At 39.7% G+C, this 15,133-nt stretch overlaps 1 protein-coding gene across 6 annotated transcripts in view; it reads right to left on the bottom strand.

Moving 5' to 3' along the window:
• Positions 1 to 15,133, bottom strand: part of PTCD2 (pentatricopeptide repeat domain 2) — a 48,987-nt gene that overhangs the window by 20,457 nt on the left and 13,397 nt on the right. For all 6 annotated transcript variants that reach the window (XM_054512370.2, XM_054512372.2, XM_064596220.1 and 3 more), the window contains 3 exons: positions 12,918 to 13,031; positions 9,223 to 9,297; positions 1,764 to 1,877 (listed from right to left, as the gene is read on the bottom strand). In XM_054512370.2, coding sequence (XP_054368345.1) covers positions 1,764 to 1,877; positions 9,223 to 9,297; positions 12,918 to 13,031 — 303 coding nt within the window. The remainder of the gene's footprint in view (positions 1 to 1,763; positions 1,878 to 9,222; positions 9,298 to 12,917; positions 13,032 to 15,133) is intronic.

The following is a 15,133-nucleotide window of genomic DNA, read 5'->3' as shown; positions in this document are numbered from 1 at the left end:
CTGACAAGCTCCCTCTGCCAGCAGGAAGAAGCCTTTGGGTGGAAGTGTGAAAACGGGAAGGGGCTGGGAGGGCAACAGTGTGGCAGAGGGGGAGAAAGGAGCCCACAGTGCTCCACCGCCAACCATGCCATCTCAGATGCCAGGGGGACCTGTACTATCAAAAGGCAAGGGAGGGAGGAAGAACCAATCAACAGGCCCCTTCATAAGTCAAAATGACAATACCAATCATTACTAACAAACTGATCACTGCCAGGAATTTATGATTTCCTTACAGTTTTTTTTCCCTTTAGCTATAGATGTACAAATTATTGAATCTCAAATGACTTACAGTAACTCCTCTTTGTGTGCTTTTTTTTTTAAGATTTTATTTATTTGTCAGAGAGAGAGAGTGAGCGAGCGCACAAGCAGGGGGAGGAGCAGAGGGAGAGGGAGAAGCAGGTTCCCTGCTGAGCGAGGAGCCGGATGCAGGACTCGATCCCAGGACCCTGGGATCATGACCTGAGCTGAAGGCAGATGCTTAACCAACTGAGCCACCCAGGCATCCTGTCCTCTTTGTGTGCTTAAGCCATCAATGTGAGATATGGGTTCAGTCACTTCCCTTTGCTTTCAATGTTTGGAAATTGCTTATCATTTTTATTTAATTTTGTTTTATAGTTTTGCATTAGCTGGTCTATTCAGTATCTAAAACCACAGTTCTAATTATAGAAGCTTTAATATGGTTTAATATCTGGCAGGTCTAGTACCTCTTCCCAGTTATTCTTGCTAGTTTGTTCTTTCTAGTAAACCTTAACTAGAGAAAAAAACCTAATGACACTTTTATTAGGTTATATTATCATAATCATTTGGGAATAACTGATTTTATGGGGTTGAGTCTTCCTATCTCAACACACAGCATGTCTTTTTCATTTGTTTAAGTAGGAGAGACTTTTTTTTTAATGACTTTTATTTGAGAGAGAGAGCGCGAGAGCACGTGAGGGAGCGCGAGCAGGGGGAGGGGCAGAGGCAGAGGGAGAAGCAGGCTCCCTGAGGAGTGGGGAGCCCAATGCAGGGCTCGATCTCAGGACCCTGGGATCATGATCTGAGCTGAAGGCAGATGCTTAAATGACTGAGCCGCCCAGGCGCCCAAGACTTTTTTCTTAGGATGAGAGATACTGTAGCTGATTGTTTGCTGATAAGAATGATCCACAGGGAAGGGGATGTTAATGATGCTCAAAAGAGAGTAAGACATCTTTTGAACAGATGCCCTGCAATGGGTCAGAGGGATGGGCTCTGGGGCTCAATGGGGGAACCTGCTCTAGAGAGGTGTGTGTAGTCACCACAGCCTCAGCAGGGAAGCTGAGCACACAGGGACAGGAAGAGGTTGTCCGTGAGGCAGCAGTTCTCTGTTGATTGCTTCCATTTCCTCCATGAAACAGGAAGCAGGGGTGGGGGGTGGGGTGGGGAGAAGGCACTGGAAGCTTGAGGAGAAAGGAAAGAGAAAAGGGGAGACGGGACCCAGGAAATCAGTGTGTGTGTGTGGGGGGGAGCGGAATGGTGAGAATAATGTAAAAGGACAAAGTTTTTCTAGAATTTCAGAGGGCATTTTCTGTTGCAAGAAAAAAATTGTTGCACCCAAACACAGAAGTCTTATAACAGGAAGAAGAGAGAGGTTGTCATATTTGACACTCTTTAAGGTGGCAGCCTGGAGAATGAAGACAATAAGTGCACATTTTAATGAGAGCCCTTTCACCTTTAAATGATTTCTGCAGCAATCACATACTCACCACTTCCTCTGAGAACTCTCGTCTTCTCACAAATTTTGATAAATTTCCCTCTGCAGCATCCTTTAGTATCTCTATCAGGGTTTTCAACATATTTGCCTGGATATGAATCAAAATCTGAATACAAAGAACAAACAAGCAGAAACAAGACTGAGCCAGTGCTCAACAATGAGATATGTACCCTGTTACACAAGCCTACATTTATAGGCATCTACCTGCTTACATGTTATTTCCTAATTCATTGTCTTGCACAAGTTCAAAAATGCTTCAAATATATGTCTATCAGCCAAAACTTATTTTCCAATAGCTAATCAAAACACCTCAACTTCAAAACTTGCTTAAAAGTAGAAAAGCAGAAAAAAGGGATTGTGGAGTTTGGTATGTTTGGGCTTGAATCCTGGCATGGGCCATTACCAGCTCTATGACTCTGGCCACGTATTTAATCTCTTCCAACTTCTGTATTTGTAAAATGAGGAAAACAGGTTTACATCTCACATCTGAGTTACTGTGAATGTCGAATAAAATGCCAGCACACAGGAGGTACTCAAACATTACTATCAGTTTCTTCCCCCCTATTCCTTCTAGATTCAGAGGAGAGGACAATCACAGTCTTGTAAGATTGACCCTGGGGCAAAAGATACCTTTACCTTTGTTTATTTATTTAGGTTTGGAAATTGTAGGCAAATCAGTTGCTGCAGGTATAAAGTGGAAGCTGGTTCAAGGCTTAATGAGGTACTCCTATTTACACTGCAGCCATAAAGGAACTTTCAAAACTGGGTACTGTACTTTGGTACCACTAAACTACCTTCCATCAGACAGACACAATTAACACAAGAAAAAAAAAACACATTTCCTGGGCGCCTGGGTGGCTCAGTCTGTTAAGCATCTGCCTTTGGCTCAGGTCATGATCTTGGAGTCCCAGGATTGAGTCTGCATCAGGCTTCTTGCTCAGCAGGGAGTCTCCTTCTCCCTCTGACCCTCCCCACTTCTGGTGCTTTCTCTCTCTCACACTCTCTCAAATAAATGAATAAAATCTTTAAAAAAAAACCACACTCATTTCCCCCCCTCGTTACCAGTATTCACTAGTACAATTTGAAAAATACAGAAAAGGTTAAAGAAAATAAGAATAAGCCAGAATTCCCCAACTAATGTTATCCACTGTTTAATATATTTGGAAGGTAATACAAGAAATTATAATTTACTTTTTTTATTATACAATTCTTATACAATGAATATTTTCTCATTAAGAAATTAGAATAACTCATTTTTAATAATGAATGCATAGCAATCCATCATATACATACAACGATCCATTAAGCAATACCACTCTTCAATATATTGATAAATATGCATACATTAAAAAAAAACTTGTTAATTTCTAAGACTTGATTTTCCCAGAAGTGAAATTACTAAGTCAAAGGAGGTAAACATTTTAAAGGCTCTTGATCCTTTGGAAAAGTAGTGTTTCTGGAAGAGCTATTTCTTTTTTTATAGCAAACCAGCTAAGTTCTTTCTATAGTCCATTTTTTTTTTTTAAAAAGATTTTATTTATTTATTTGAGACAGAGAGAATGAGAGAGAGAGAGCACATGAGAGGGGGGAGGGTCAGAGGCAGAAGCAGGCTCCCTGCCGAGCAGGGAGCCCGATGCGGGACTCGATCCAGGGACTCCAGGATCATGACCTGAGCCGAAGGCAGTCGCTTAACCAACTGAGCCACCCAGGCGCTCTCTATAGTCCATTTTATAACAATTTAAGTTTGTTGAGCAGTTGATCAGGATGAGTGGTTATCTTTGGTCCCAAAGAACAGAATGAAATGATTCCAAGAAGACTAAATCCAAAGAACCCGATGTAAGTTCAGTGTTCTAAAGCAAAGGCAAAATCATGAGCACACCTTTCATTAGGAAGCAACACTCCACAGGTTTCTCACATTCAAGCAGAAGCACTGATTGCCTTTAGTCCAGACTATTTTTTCAAGGATATCCGTATAACCAACACCCTGGAAAGACATACACAGTGCCACAAGCAGAGAAAAGGGCAGGCATGCTTACTGCCCATTTTGAGAGATCTGAGTTCTCCAAATTCAAGATTCCTCTCTTAAACTATAACCTCCTGTATGTATAAGAAGAATACAGACCTTGTGTTGTCCTGTGGGAACTGGGTTCAAGAAACTGATGCAAAATGCTAATGTTGTGGCTACTACTACTGCTCTAATTAATAAACTGTCCTTTTCCTCTCGGTGCCTTGTGAACTCTACTAGTATCCACGGAACTATGGAAGGTTAACTCATTAGCTTAAAAGTAGGGTAAAATCTCTGACTCCCAATAGTACTTCAAACTCTTGTTAATAAAAAACAACTGACTGGGTTGGCAGCTGTCCTACTGAGGGCAAGGAGAAGTCGACCTTGTTACATGTTATGTCTCTAGTGCCTGGCACCTAGTAGACCCTCTACAATAATGAATGAGGAGAGCTGAGGTCCCCTAGCAATTTACACAGATAAACCTCCTGGAGCTCCATGCTACAAACTATTAATGATGTGCTCCTGGAAGATTTCAACATCTCTTCTTAAGTTTTCCCAATTTCTCTCCCTGCCTCCAGCAACTATCTCTGATTCAGAAGGGATTTCAAGAGTCGAGTTCAATACCTCGAAATATACTGATGAAGGGCAATATAGATGAGGCAGTTACTGATGAAAAGCCAAGAAAAAATGTAAAGCTAGGAGAGCTTATCTCAGGCTGAAACCTTAGGTTATGGTTAAGGAAAACTAGATCAAAGTACAGCACACTGCTTTAATCTTACAGATTTCAAACAAAAGGCTAGGAAAATTAGCAAGGAATAGGGGGAATTTAGGTAAGAAAAACTATTCAAACAACTACAGAAGGACACTTCCTGTCCCTCTGATTTTCTGAAACCTCAAGAAATGTTCACAAATCATTGGATGCCTTTGACCAAAAGAAGAGAAGCCCTGACCATGCAGTAATTTGCATTTCGTCTTTTTCTTTTCAAGTTTGCTATATTTGCAGTAGAATATCATAGCGCAGTAGAGACTGCTAGTTTTCTAAATAATATCCATCCCTCCCCCCCTTTTTTTTGACTAACGGAACTCCCTAACTTCAACTGATGCTGTCATGTACAAAACTCAAAGACTGTATTTCTCAGGTTTCTTTCTACTAGGTATGGTCACAGGATTACGTTCTTGCCAGTAACATGTAAGTACAAGTGGCTGGGTGAGACATTTGGGAAAGCATCCACAAAGGGGCCTAATTTCTTTGTCCTCCATTCTTCTTACTTCTTGCTGGAAAAGGTGTAATGGATGGAAATCATATGCTCAGGATGGTGTTGTGAAAATACAGAAAGAGGCTGGGTTCCTGATGTTACCATAAAATGTCACACCAGGCCCAAACTGACCATCTTTGGTTTTCTACATGGAAGAAGAACAAAGCTGCTCATTTGTATAGATTCTTATTTTTCTTAGGTCTACATTACTCTCAACTAAAATGCAATTCTTAACTTCCACATACAGGCAAGATGCTGTCACAAAGAGATTTATGAGAAATGAGTTCTGTCTTCTTGCCTACCCCCATGCAGCCTAGGAGACTTCCTAGTGTGGGCTCTAACTTTAGGGTGACCTTAGTGACTGGAGAAAGGGGCATTAAAACATTTATCTGTGTTAACAAATAATGATAAAAGCAGCAAAACTAACCAACTGCCAATTCCCCTGCAAGGTAATTCAATTCCAAAATGGGTGTCCATTTGGAGACATGCTTTATTTCTAGAGACATGATTAGAATTCAAATAGCATCAGTGGAAAGCTACCCCATGTTGGTCTTGGCTACTTTCAAACATATTTAGAAGTGGAAATTAATCCTTTGATATTGATCAACACTGCTAAAGAGGGGACTATAGTTCTTTTGAGACTGATGGGTTTAAATTCAGAGAGCAGAGCCAACATGCATGTGCCTCAATGAGATCATCTGCTAAATCAATTCAGTGTGTAGCAAGTATTAGCTGGGAAAATGGAAAATCAGGCCCTCTGGGTCATATTGGCAGCAGGAGCAATTTTGATGAAAAGAAAATTAAGTTGAGGGGGGAAAATTAGGTGAGTTCAAATTCTAAATGGCAGCAGGAAAAAATTTTAGTATAAGACATTAATTTTTAAAGTAGATCAGAAAAAAACTTCATTTATTTCTGCTACTACTGACTGAACAGACTTTCTACTCAGCCTATTTGTGGGGTTTCCATTTCTTAATAATTAACAAATTGCCCTTAAGGATTCTAAGTAGATGACTCAGCCTTAGAGAAGCTAGGGCCCATTAAATCAGTTTTTAAAAACCTGCTCTAATAACAGATCTGAATCTGAAAGATTATTAAACCTGAGAACGGCAACCATCTCTTTTTCAATATCCCCAAGGAAGCCAAACCAGGTTTACACTGAAATATGACAAACTTAGATTGGACATTTGGAAAAAGTTCCTGAGTGAGCATTTTTAAACAATAAAATGGTCTTTAAGTTTCTGAACAATATATATTTCTGTGACCCAATTCATGGAGGGGACGATTCATATTCAAGATCAGTTCAAGGTTCCTTACAGAGTGCTTGCCCAAAACATGCGCATTCCACCAAGTTTAATCGGCTACCTTTCCTTTCTAGCTCTCAGAGAACAGGAGCTACTCCTGCTGCTCTGGCTCATGAGCATATTCCCACCATGCTCTGGACTTCTCCTCTTACTATGAATCGATAGCTTCATTCTCAGCAGCCTATGCTTTATTTCCAACAAAGCACTTTCTCATATGAAAAAAAAAATTATTACTAGATTCTCATAACCACTGCAACAGATAGCCAAGGATTGCAAAAAATGAAGCATCTAAACTCAAGGACATGGAGTACCATATACTACTGGCAACTTGGCTTTTTGACATCCAATCCTATGTCCTTTTCATCACTCAGAAGGAGCAGCTAATCCCAGTCCTGGATAAAAAAAGACACAACCCTTGTCTCTCTAGGTCTTGAGTGGCGGGGCAACGCCTTGACTTTGTAGTCAAACATATTTGTGTTAAAACTCTGACTCTGCTACATAATTAGCTTCAAGGACTTAGGTGATTTATTTACTCTTTGAATCTCCATTTTCCACATGTATGATATGGCCAGATATTGTTTCTACAGTATCATATAAAATGAGCCAATGAGTATTAAGTAGCTAGCTGAATTAAAACTCTGCTGATCTGTATCTCTTCAATTTCTCACCACCAATCCTTATTGATCCCTCCAACCTCACTTCAACTCGAAGAAAAGCTACCATTGATCCATAGAACACTCCTCTCCCCACACTCTCGTGTACCTCTTTCCCGCATAATGCGATGAACCACCTGAAATGCTAGCAATTCTACTTCAGTCCCAATCATGAAATGAGTTCATCTGCAGGCCACTCTCTCTCTCAGAAGGAATGATATACTTGGGTACCCAGAGCTGTCCAAATCCAGTAGGAAGCAGGGAAGAAGGTACAATACATATGGCACCTGCTGGAAGACCAGGCTTCCTAACGTGTTTGGCTTACTGATATTGTTGGCTCAAACGACTGGAACTTCTGGACTCTGGACCTTTGCCACCTCGACCTCCCAGATCTGCTTATGCCTGTGAGCTTTTCAGGCTGACCCATCTGCTCTGACCTGCAGTTTCTGCATAGGCATGCAGTCTTGGGATAGGGGCTGTCTGCAGCAGGCTCTGACGGGGTTTCTATACACTGGTGCTATTTCTTCCCTTTTTCTGATAATTCCTCTGCCTCACCACTGATGTCTTATTAAACTCACTCCTGGCTTCTCTTCCTTTTTTTGTGGCATTTGTCAGTTCCCATCAGATCCACTGCTGGTTTTATATAGATGAGCTCTTAACTGACAGCTCTGACATCCATCCCCCCTCTAGGCTCATGTCCTTTAAAAACTGCAAGATCTCTTTTTGGATACTTTCCTAGTATTTAGTCTCTTCCCTTCCAAAACCATCCTTTTTCCAGGGTCTCTATTATCACTGTGCCTATCTTTCTGGTTCCCTAGGCTCATCTTTCCCTCACATGAACGGACTTTGAAAAGGTATTCTTATCTCAGACGTCTTGGCAACCTTAATCTCCGAAGTTGGTAAACTAGTCCTTCTCTTGAAAGTCATCTGGGCACTGGTCTGGGGGTGACATTTGAGGATAATCACTATGGAAGAAATGACAACCATGGAACCTTGGAGTTATGCCCAATTCCTACTCACTAGGTTCCAGGATTTGTTGAATATAAATATACCTCTTTATTTAACACACTTCACTTCAAACAAATAAAACTGGTATTACCAAGCATTCACTGAACACTGATTACATGCCAGGTACTGTGTTAACTACTTTAAATGCATTAGTCTTTCAATTTTCATAATGAAAAGACAGTAATATATTTATTACTACTGCTGTTTCAGATAAAAGGAAAATGGGGACCATAGAGTTTAAGTAAGTTGCCTGAGGATGAGCTCAAGGTTAGTAAGAAGTGGTTATGATTAAAAGTTTACATTCTTTTAAATGGAACCCTCAGCAAAACTAATCTCCCAACACAGAATGCCCTTTCACCCTCAGCCCTCCAATCCCATGGCCCTGTCCTCCCTCAGACACTGCTCAGCAGTTCTCTCCTCCCTGAGATATGCTCAGTCTGTTCACACTGGCCAGCCCTTCACTCCCCATGCTGCAACATTGCACTGGCTGTGAGCCCTTATCCTAGTTCATACCATATTGGTGTTAACACATTTCTCTTCTTTTGACAATGTTTTCCTCATCTTGACCCCTTAATGTTTCAGGAGACTAAGTTCTTGAAAGTTAGGGGCTTTCTTTTCAACACCCCATAACACAAGTATAGTCACCATAAGCAGGGCCTCAGTAGGGGCCAGCTGAGTGGCGCACATGATGTCTCTAATGACCACAGAGTCTCCCAGTCTTTTTCATTGCTCCAGGAAGGTGTGGATGACTCACCGCTTACTGGGGCAGATGGGCCATGGCAGGCTGGCAACACAGAATGAAAACAGCTAACATACACTGGGTGCTTACCATGTCAAGCACTATTTTATGCACCATAGGTATACTAACTCCCTATGTTAGGTACCATGAATCGGATGCAATTAGCACAAAGATTTTTCTCAAGTCTTAGTCAAGAGAAAATAGAGACCACCTCCTTCCTCTCTGTATCTACAGCCTTCTGTGGTCATGTGTTATGCCTGCAGCATTTAGCTACATCCTATATCTGAGCATATCTACATTTTCTACCTATTTATAAATGTCTGTATTGACTCCTGTTACAAGGCCTGTACGGTAACACAGAGCTCAATAAATCACTGAATTGAATCAAGATCTTGGGAGATCAAAATTCATCATACCTATATAAAAAAAATCTGGACATCATTTTACCACCTTTCAAGCCTTACTTTAAACAATAAAGAAGTCACTTACATTTAAATTAGTGCAGACTATGTTTTCTTGCTTCATGATTTGGGAAAAAATGGATATAGCTTTTGCCACCTGGTTCTAGAAGAAAGAAAAACAAGTTATACTCCAAATCATATGAACATTCCTCTGCTATCATAAAGATTTTTTTTTTTTAAGGATTTATTTATTTGACAGAGAGCATAAGCAGGGGGAGCAGCAGAGGGAGAAGCAGGACCCCCGCTGAGCAGGGAGCCCAATGCGGGACTTGATCCCAGGACCCCGGGATCATGATCTGAGCTGAAGGCAGACTTTTAACCAACTGAGGCACCCAGGCGTCCCACATAAAGATCATTTAAGTATAGTACGATATTCCTGTTCATGGTGCCCTAGGGGTTTTGAAGTCCAAAAAGAAAAAGTTTTTTTGGTAATCAAAAATGAACTTTCTAAAGAATGTTTCCTACAGTTGCATATTACTGAATTTTAAAAATAGCTTCCAAGATATTTTATTTTTATTAAAGTAGAGTTGACGCACAATGTTATAGTAGTTTCAGGTGCACAACACAGTGATTCAACAACGCTATACATTATGCTGTGCTCACCACAAGCGTAGCTACCATCTGTCACCATACAGTGCTATTACAATGCCATTGACTATATTCCCAATGCTGTGCCTTTCATTCGGTGATCTATGCATTCCAAAGCTGAAGATTACTCAATGTTTTAATAACCTGCCTGTGTTCCAGTTTTTAAGATGGAGACATAAATTTGGCATTTGTCCTTATCCCACTGGAAGACTTAAAAAAAAAAAAAAGATTGAGAAGCAGAAATGCAAACTCCATCTCTGACATCATTAGAAGAAGGTCCAAGCCACAGAAGAGATGGAAGCACTGGCAACAACATAGGAGACGGAGCACAGGGGTAAGATCTGGACAAAGCAGTGTGAAGAGACCACTGCTGCCTATCTTAGCAAGAGCCCACCAAGTAGTTCTCAAATGTTAAGGGCACCCCTGAGGTACAAAACCTGAATTCCGTTTACAGTGATGGTAATGGAATTTAGGACTATGAGAAATCCTCTAGACCCTTCTTGTGGCAAAGGTGAGGCCAATCAAAAATTTAAACAGATAAGCTATATTTGCAGGAAACAGACCGTTGTTACGGCAGTGTCAGAGAATGAGATTTTTCATTGAAAACCGCCTGCGTGCCTATTCCCATTAGCCAGGGAGAAATAAAGCCTATGCAGACAAAATGCATACATAAAAAAAATTCCTTCTAGTCTGGAGCATGGCAACATGGCTCTGATCTCTCTCTGACATGAATCTTCTGTAAGCAGTTGGTCTAAGAAACTTGCTTTCAATGACGAGTACTCAAAAATGTGCCAGCACATGATCTATATAAAGACACTAGGAGGAACAAAAGAGTGAGAAAAGGGATATAAAAATCAGAAAGAAACAAAATCAGAAAAGAACCGGCAGATGAAGAAACCCCAAAAGAGAAATATTTCCACGGATACAGAGGACAATAATGAGAAAAACAAACAAGATCAAGTAACTCAGAAGCAGGAAAATAAAAAAATCAGACAGGCTTCAGATTTCTCCACAGCAATATTCTATACTATAAGACAGAAGAGCAATGCATAGAAAAACCTCAAGAAAAACAAGTGTCACTTCAAAATTTTATATCTGGTCAAAATGTAGTTCAAGCCAAAAAACCAGGCAAATAATTTTAAATACCAAGAACTTGGGGAATACTCTTCCTCTGAAGAAGGAAGATACTTTACTAGAAGACACATTTCAATCAACAAAGAGATGACTGGAAAACCAATAGTAAATGAATATTTTTAAATATATAAATATATTTAAATATATGTAAGAATATATATTTAAATACATACAGGACCAAAACAAATGTGGGGAATATGATTACAGAACGGAGCACAAGTGTTATATTCTCAGATAATGAAGACAAACGGAGAAAGAATGTAAGAGAAAGTACACCTATTGCCTTGTCTTTATTACATGGGGTCAGAAAAATAGCATTTAAAGCTGACAAATCAAGCACACTTAAGAGAAAAATGAGTACTATGAAAGGTAGTGTATCAACCAGAATTGGGTGGTGGAGAAGAAGGAAAATGAGGGAAAAAGAGGAAATATACTAATTTCAGCATTACTTACATTAGGGAATTAACAAGGTACAGTTAAGGTAATCAGAGGACTAAGCATATTAAATCAAGTTATGGTTTTAAAGTAACCACTAAAGCAAAAACACAAACCAAAACAAAGAAAACCACTACACGCTAGAAGTAATTTTAAAAGTTATAAAAACAAAGCATAACTGAAACCTAAAATTAAACATGACATGTCTATCTAGATGGGTTAAGTTAAAAGAAAGACTAGCAGTGTATCAGGAAACAAAGTTCAAATCTATGTAGTGTACAAGATACACAAAAACAAACCAATTCAGAAAGACTGCAAATAAAAGGATAGGAAAAGGTGTATAGGAGGCAAATACAAACCCAATTAAACCAAAGAGGCATAAAGAGATATTAACATTAGGCAAGGTGAAATTTAGAGTGGAAGCATGAAACAAGACCAAGAGAGGCACTTTGTAATGCTACAGTGACAGATTCACAATGATAAATGCATTAGTGTTGTATCATAACTGTACATATCTATGCACCAAATGGCATAACTTAAACACACATACAGGAAAAAACTACAGGAGCTACAAAAAAAACAAACATTCTTAAAAAGGGACTTTAATTCATCTCCTTCAGCTCATGACAAATTCGGACAAACCAATCCCCCTGGCCAGACAGGCAAGCCTAGAAAGTTAAAGCAGCAGAAACTAGCAACTGTGTATCCTTTTCAGTCTTTGTCTTTCAATGACTTCCCTAGCAGAAGATGCAAATAGATCTCCCTGATATTTTCATTTATAATTAATGATAAACAAGGGTTCTCTAGCCATACTTTACCAGCCGGATAAATAAACTGGCTTGGTTACTTTTGCTGCCTTAATATCTTCTTCTACCACATATGAAATGTTTAACATACTTCACATTTTCTTAAGCCTTGGAATAGGACCTCTTGGGAAGGGCTCTTCAAGAAGAGGGGTATTCCAGGGTTCCAGCTCTAACTGTCCTTTACTACTTGTGACAGCAGGGAGGTCCTCTCTTCTCTCTCTGACCTCAGTTGTCACCATTTATTTGTCCAGAGACGGGGCGGGGGGGGGGGGGGGGCGGCTAAAAGATCACTGAAACCGCTTCCAAATAAGAGTATTTGGGTTGAACTAAGAAATATAAGATGACCCCACTTAAACAGTGAGCTGACCCAGGATTCCTCATTCATCTGAGGTAAATTTCACTATGGAGAGCATTAAGTTAAACTGTTCTGAAAATATTACATAGTAAATCAATCATTTGAAATTTTCACTTGAATTACTTGAGAAATTTCTCTCAGAGTAGAGCTTCCCTCACTGAGTCTCCCCAGAATCTTGGCCAGCCCCTTCTAAATAGCAATGCATGGTAGGTCCTCAACTGCAAACAAAACATCCTTTGGAGGCACAGATACGGATGTAGGTTGCCATGGCACCAAAGGCATTGGTCTTTTTATGGGAGCTTTTTCTTTAGGATACAGTCAGAAGGGAAAAATAAAAACAAGAACAAATGAAGGCAGTCAAGTCTTCCCAGTCTTGACTCACTAATGTGCACCCCAAAGCCTTACCTGATTCAGAGCTAATGCCACAGCAAAACAAGATGCTCTCCTGGAGAGGACTTCTCCTTTGATCAGGGCTTCTTCTCTTAATGTAGTACAGATTTTCAAAGATTCAGGGCTATTCTGGCAGGAGACAGAATTGCTCAGTAAATAAATGTCATGCACCTTGAAGTTTAATAAAATGATTAATAGTGTTCAGTATTTCAGATTTCCTTTTGTAAGAATTTCCCAGAGCCTATCTCAAGCCACTTAAGAGATTAAGCCCCATATAGACACTACTTGCAAACAGACCTAATTATCTATACATTAGCAGTTCAAATGTCAATGTACATTAACTTCATTTGTAAAGCCCTTTGTCAATTTTCTGAATTGGGGCTTTTTGACCACCAAGTGTACAGGTCTCTTTGTATCTGGGCAGACTGGTTTCTAGACATAAGTACCATAATGTAAAGGTGTAAAATCTCAGTTTGTTACTATATTAAATAATAGTGTAAAGCTTATATGAATGTAAGCCATGAAAGAATCCCATGAAAATAGAAACCTTAAAAACAAATCCACGAACATGAACAACACACAAAGCAGCAGACAGCAATGGTAAAACCGAATCTTCTTCCTTTGTACATGCTATAGGTGGATTAGGTTTATGAAAACAGCATTAGCTTTGCATCTATGTCTATCTGTCATGACACGATTCACAACTCAAAACCTAAAGTAAAAACTGAATTTGATGAGCAAAGGCAGTTCCCAGAATTGATCTGTAATTTGTAATGGCTGACTATTTCAATTTTTCAACTCTCATCTCCACTGAGTAAAACAAGTTATTTTAGATACAACATAGGGGAGAAATGTCATCTGGCCTTCCTAAATAGCATAATTAAATTCTCTCCACTTTATTATACACTCAGGGAAGCATCTCTAAAAAGGTCAGAAAGCTCAGTATTACAGTGCTGAATAAGCTGACACTTACGTGTTGTGTGTTTGGTTGGCCTTCTGTTTCACAGAAGGAGAAAATGGTACAACTGGGAAGGATGACATAGGGGTGCCTGGGTGGCGCAGTCAGTTAAGTGTCTGACTTTTGGTTTCAGCTCAGGTCATGATCTCAGGGTTGTGAGATCAAGCCTTGTGTCCAGCTCTGCACTCAGAGCAGAGTCTGCTTGTCCCTCTCCCTCCCCTTCTGCCTCCCCGCCCCAGCCCCCACTCACACACACACTCTCTCTCAAATAAATAAATAAAATCTTTAAAAAATAAAAGATTACCTAATAATCTAGCGATGAGCCAACTAAGACCCTCAGGGGCCAAGTCTAGCCTATGGCTAAAAATGGTTTTCATACTTTTAAAGGTTTGTAAAAACAAAAACAAATTACAATGTGCAACAGAGACCATATGTGGTAGAGACCATACATGACCTCTAAAACCTAAAGCATTTACTATCTGGCCTTTTATAGTAAAAGCTTGGGGCTCTTGAATTCAACCCTTTCATTTTACAAATAAATTAAGTGACCACTTCAAAGCCAGTTAATGCTAAAGTTGAGACTAGACTTCAAGTTTCTCAATTTCCAGGATGGTTTTCTTTCCACTATAACCCTACTGCCTCTCTTGTTTTGGAAAATTGGTATTGTTACAATTTTCAGGGAAGTGTTTTAATGGCCCATGTTCTTCCACCTTGCCTGGTGTTCCTTCATTTTTGCCTTAATAAGGTTTTGTTAAGTTTCCAAAGTTTAAATGACATGAATGTCTACAGTAATGCATAGAACTTTGGTCGCTGCACTCTATCAGTCATCCTTTATTCACTGATTCATTCAATCAGAGGGAGAAATAGTTTCTAAGTATAAAAAACAATCTTGATACAATAATGACATATGGACTTATAAGTCATGTTTTCTGTCATCAAAGAGTTCATTTTAATGTCACATACATTTACTAAAGATCAATTGTATACCAGCGTGCTGTTAGGTGCTGGCATACAAAAATGCCACAAGCTTAACCTCTAGTGGGAAGGATGAAACATCCATTTACTTAGAATAACGTCAGGCAGTGGTAAGTGTCACATAGGTGATACAAATAGAGCACAATTAGAGAATGTTGGGCAATAGACATTACTTCTAACTTTGAACCACCGAAAAGTTTACAGATAATAATAAAGTAGCCCTTGAGTTCACCAATGAAGGATGGTCAGATTTCCACGGCACAGAACTACAGAGAAGACTTGCCTAGTGGAGTCTAGC

The sequence above is a fragment of the Mirounga angustirostris genome, unplaced genomic scaffold, assembly GCF_029215605.1.
Source record: "Mirounga angustirostris isolate CCGP_5_RB_7025 unplaced genomic scaffold, mMirAng1.0.hap1 SCAF_7, whole genome shotgun sequence".
Taxonomy (NCBI): domain Eukaryota; kingdom Metazoa; phylum Chordata; class Mammalia; order Carnivora; family Phocidae; genus Mirounga; species Mirounga angustirostris.
Note: the sequence above shows the minus strand (reverse complement) of the source record. Positions and strands in the feature narration are given on the sequence as shown.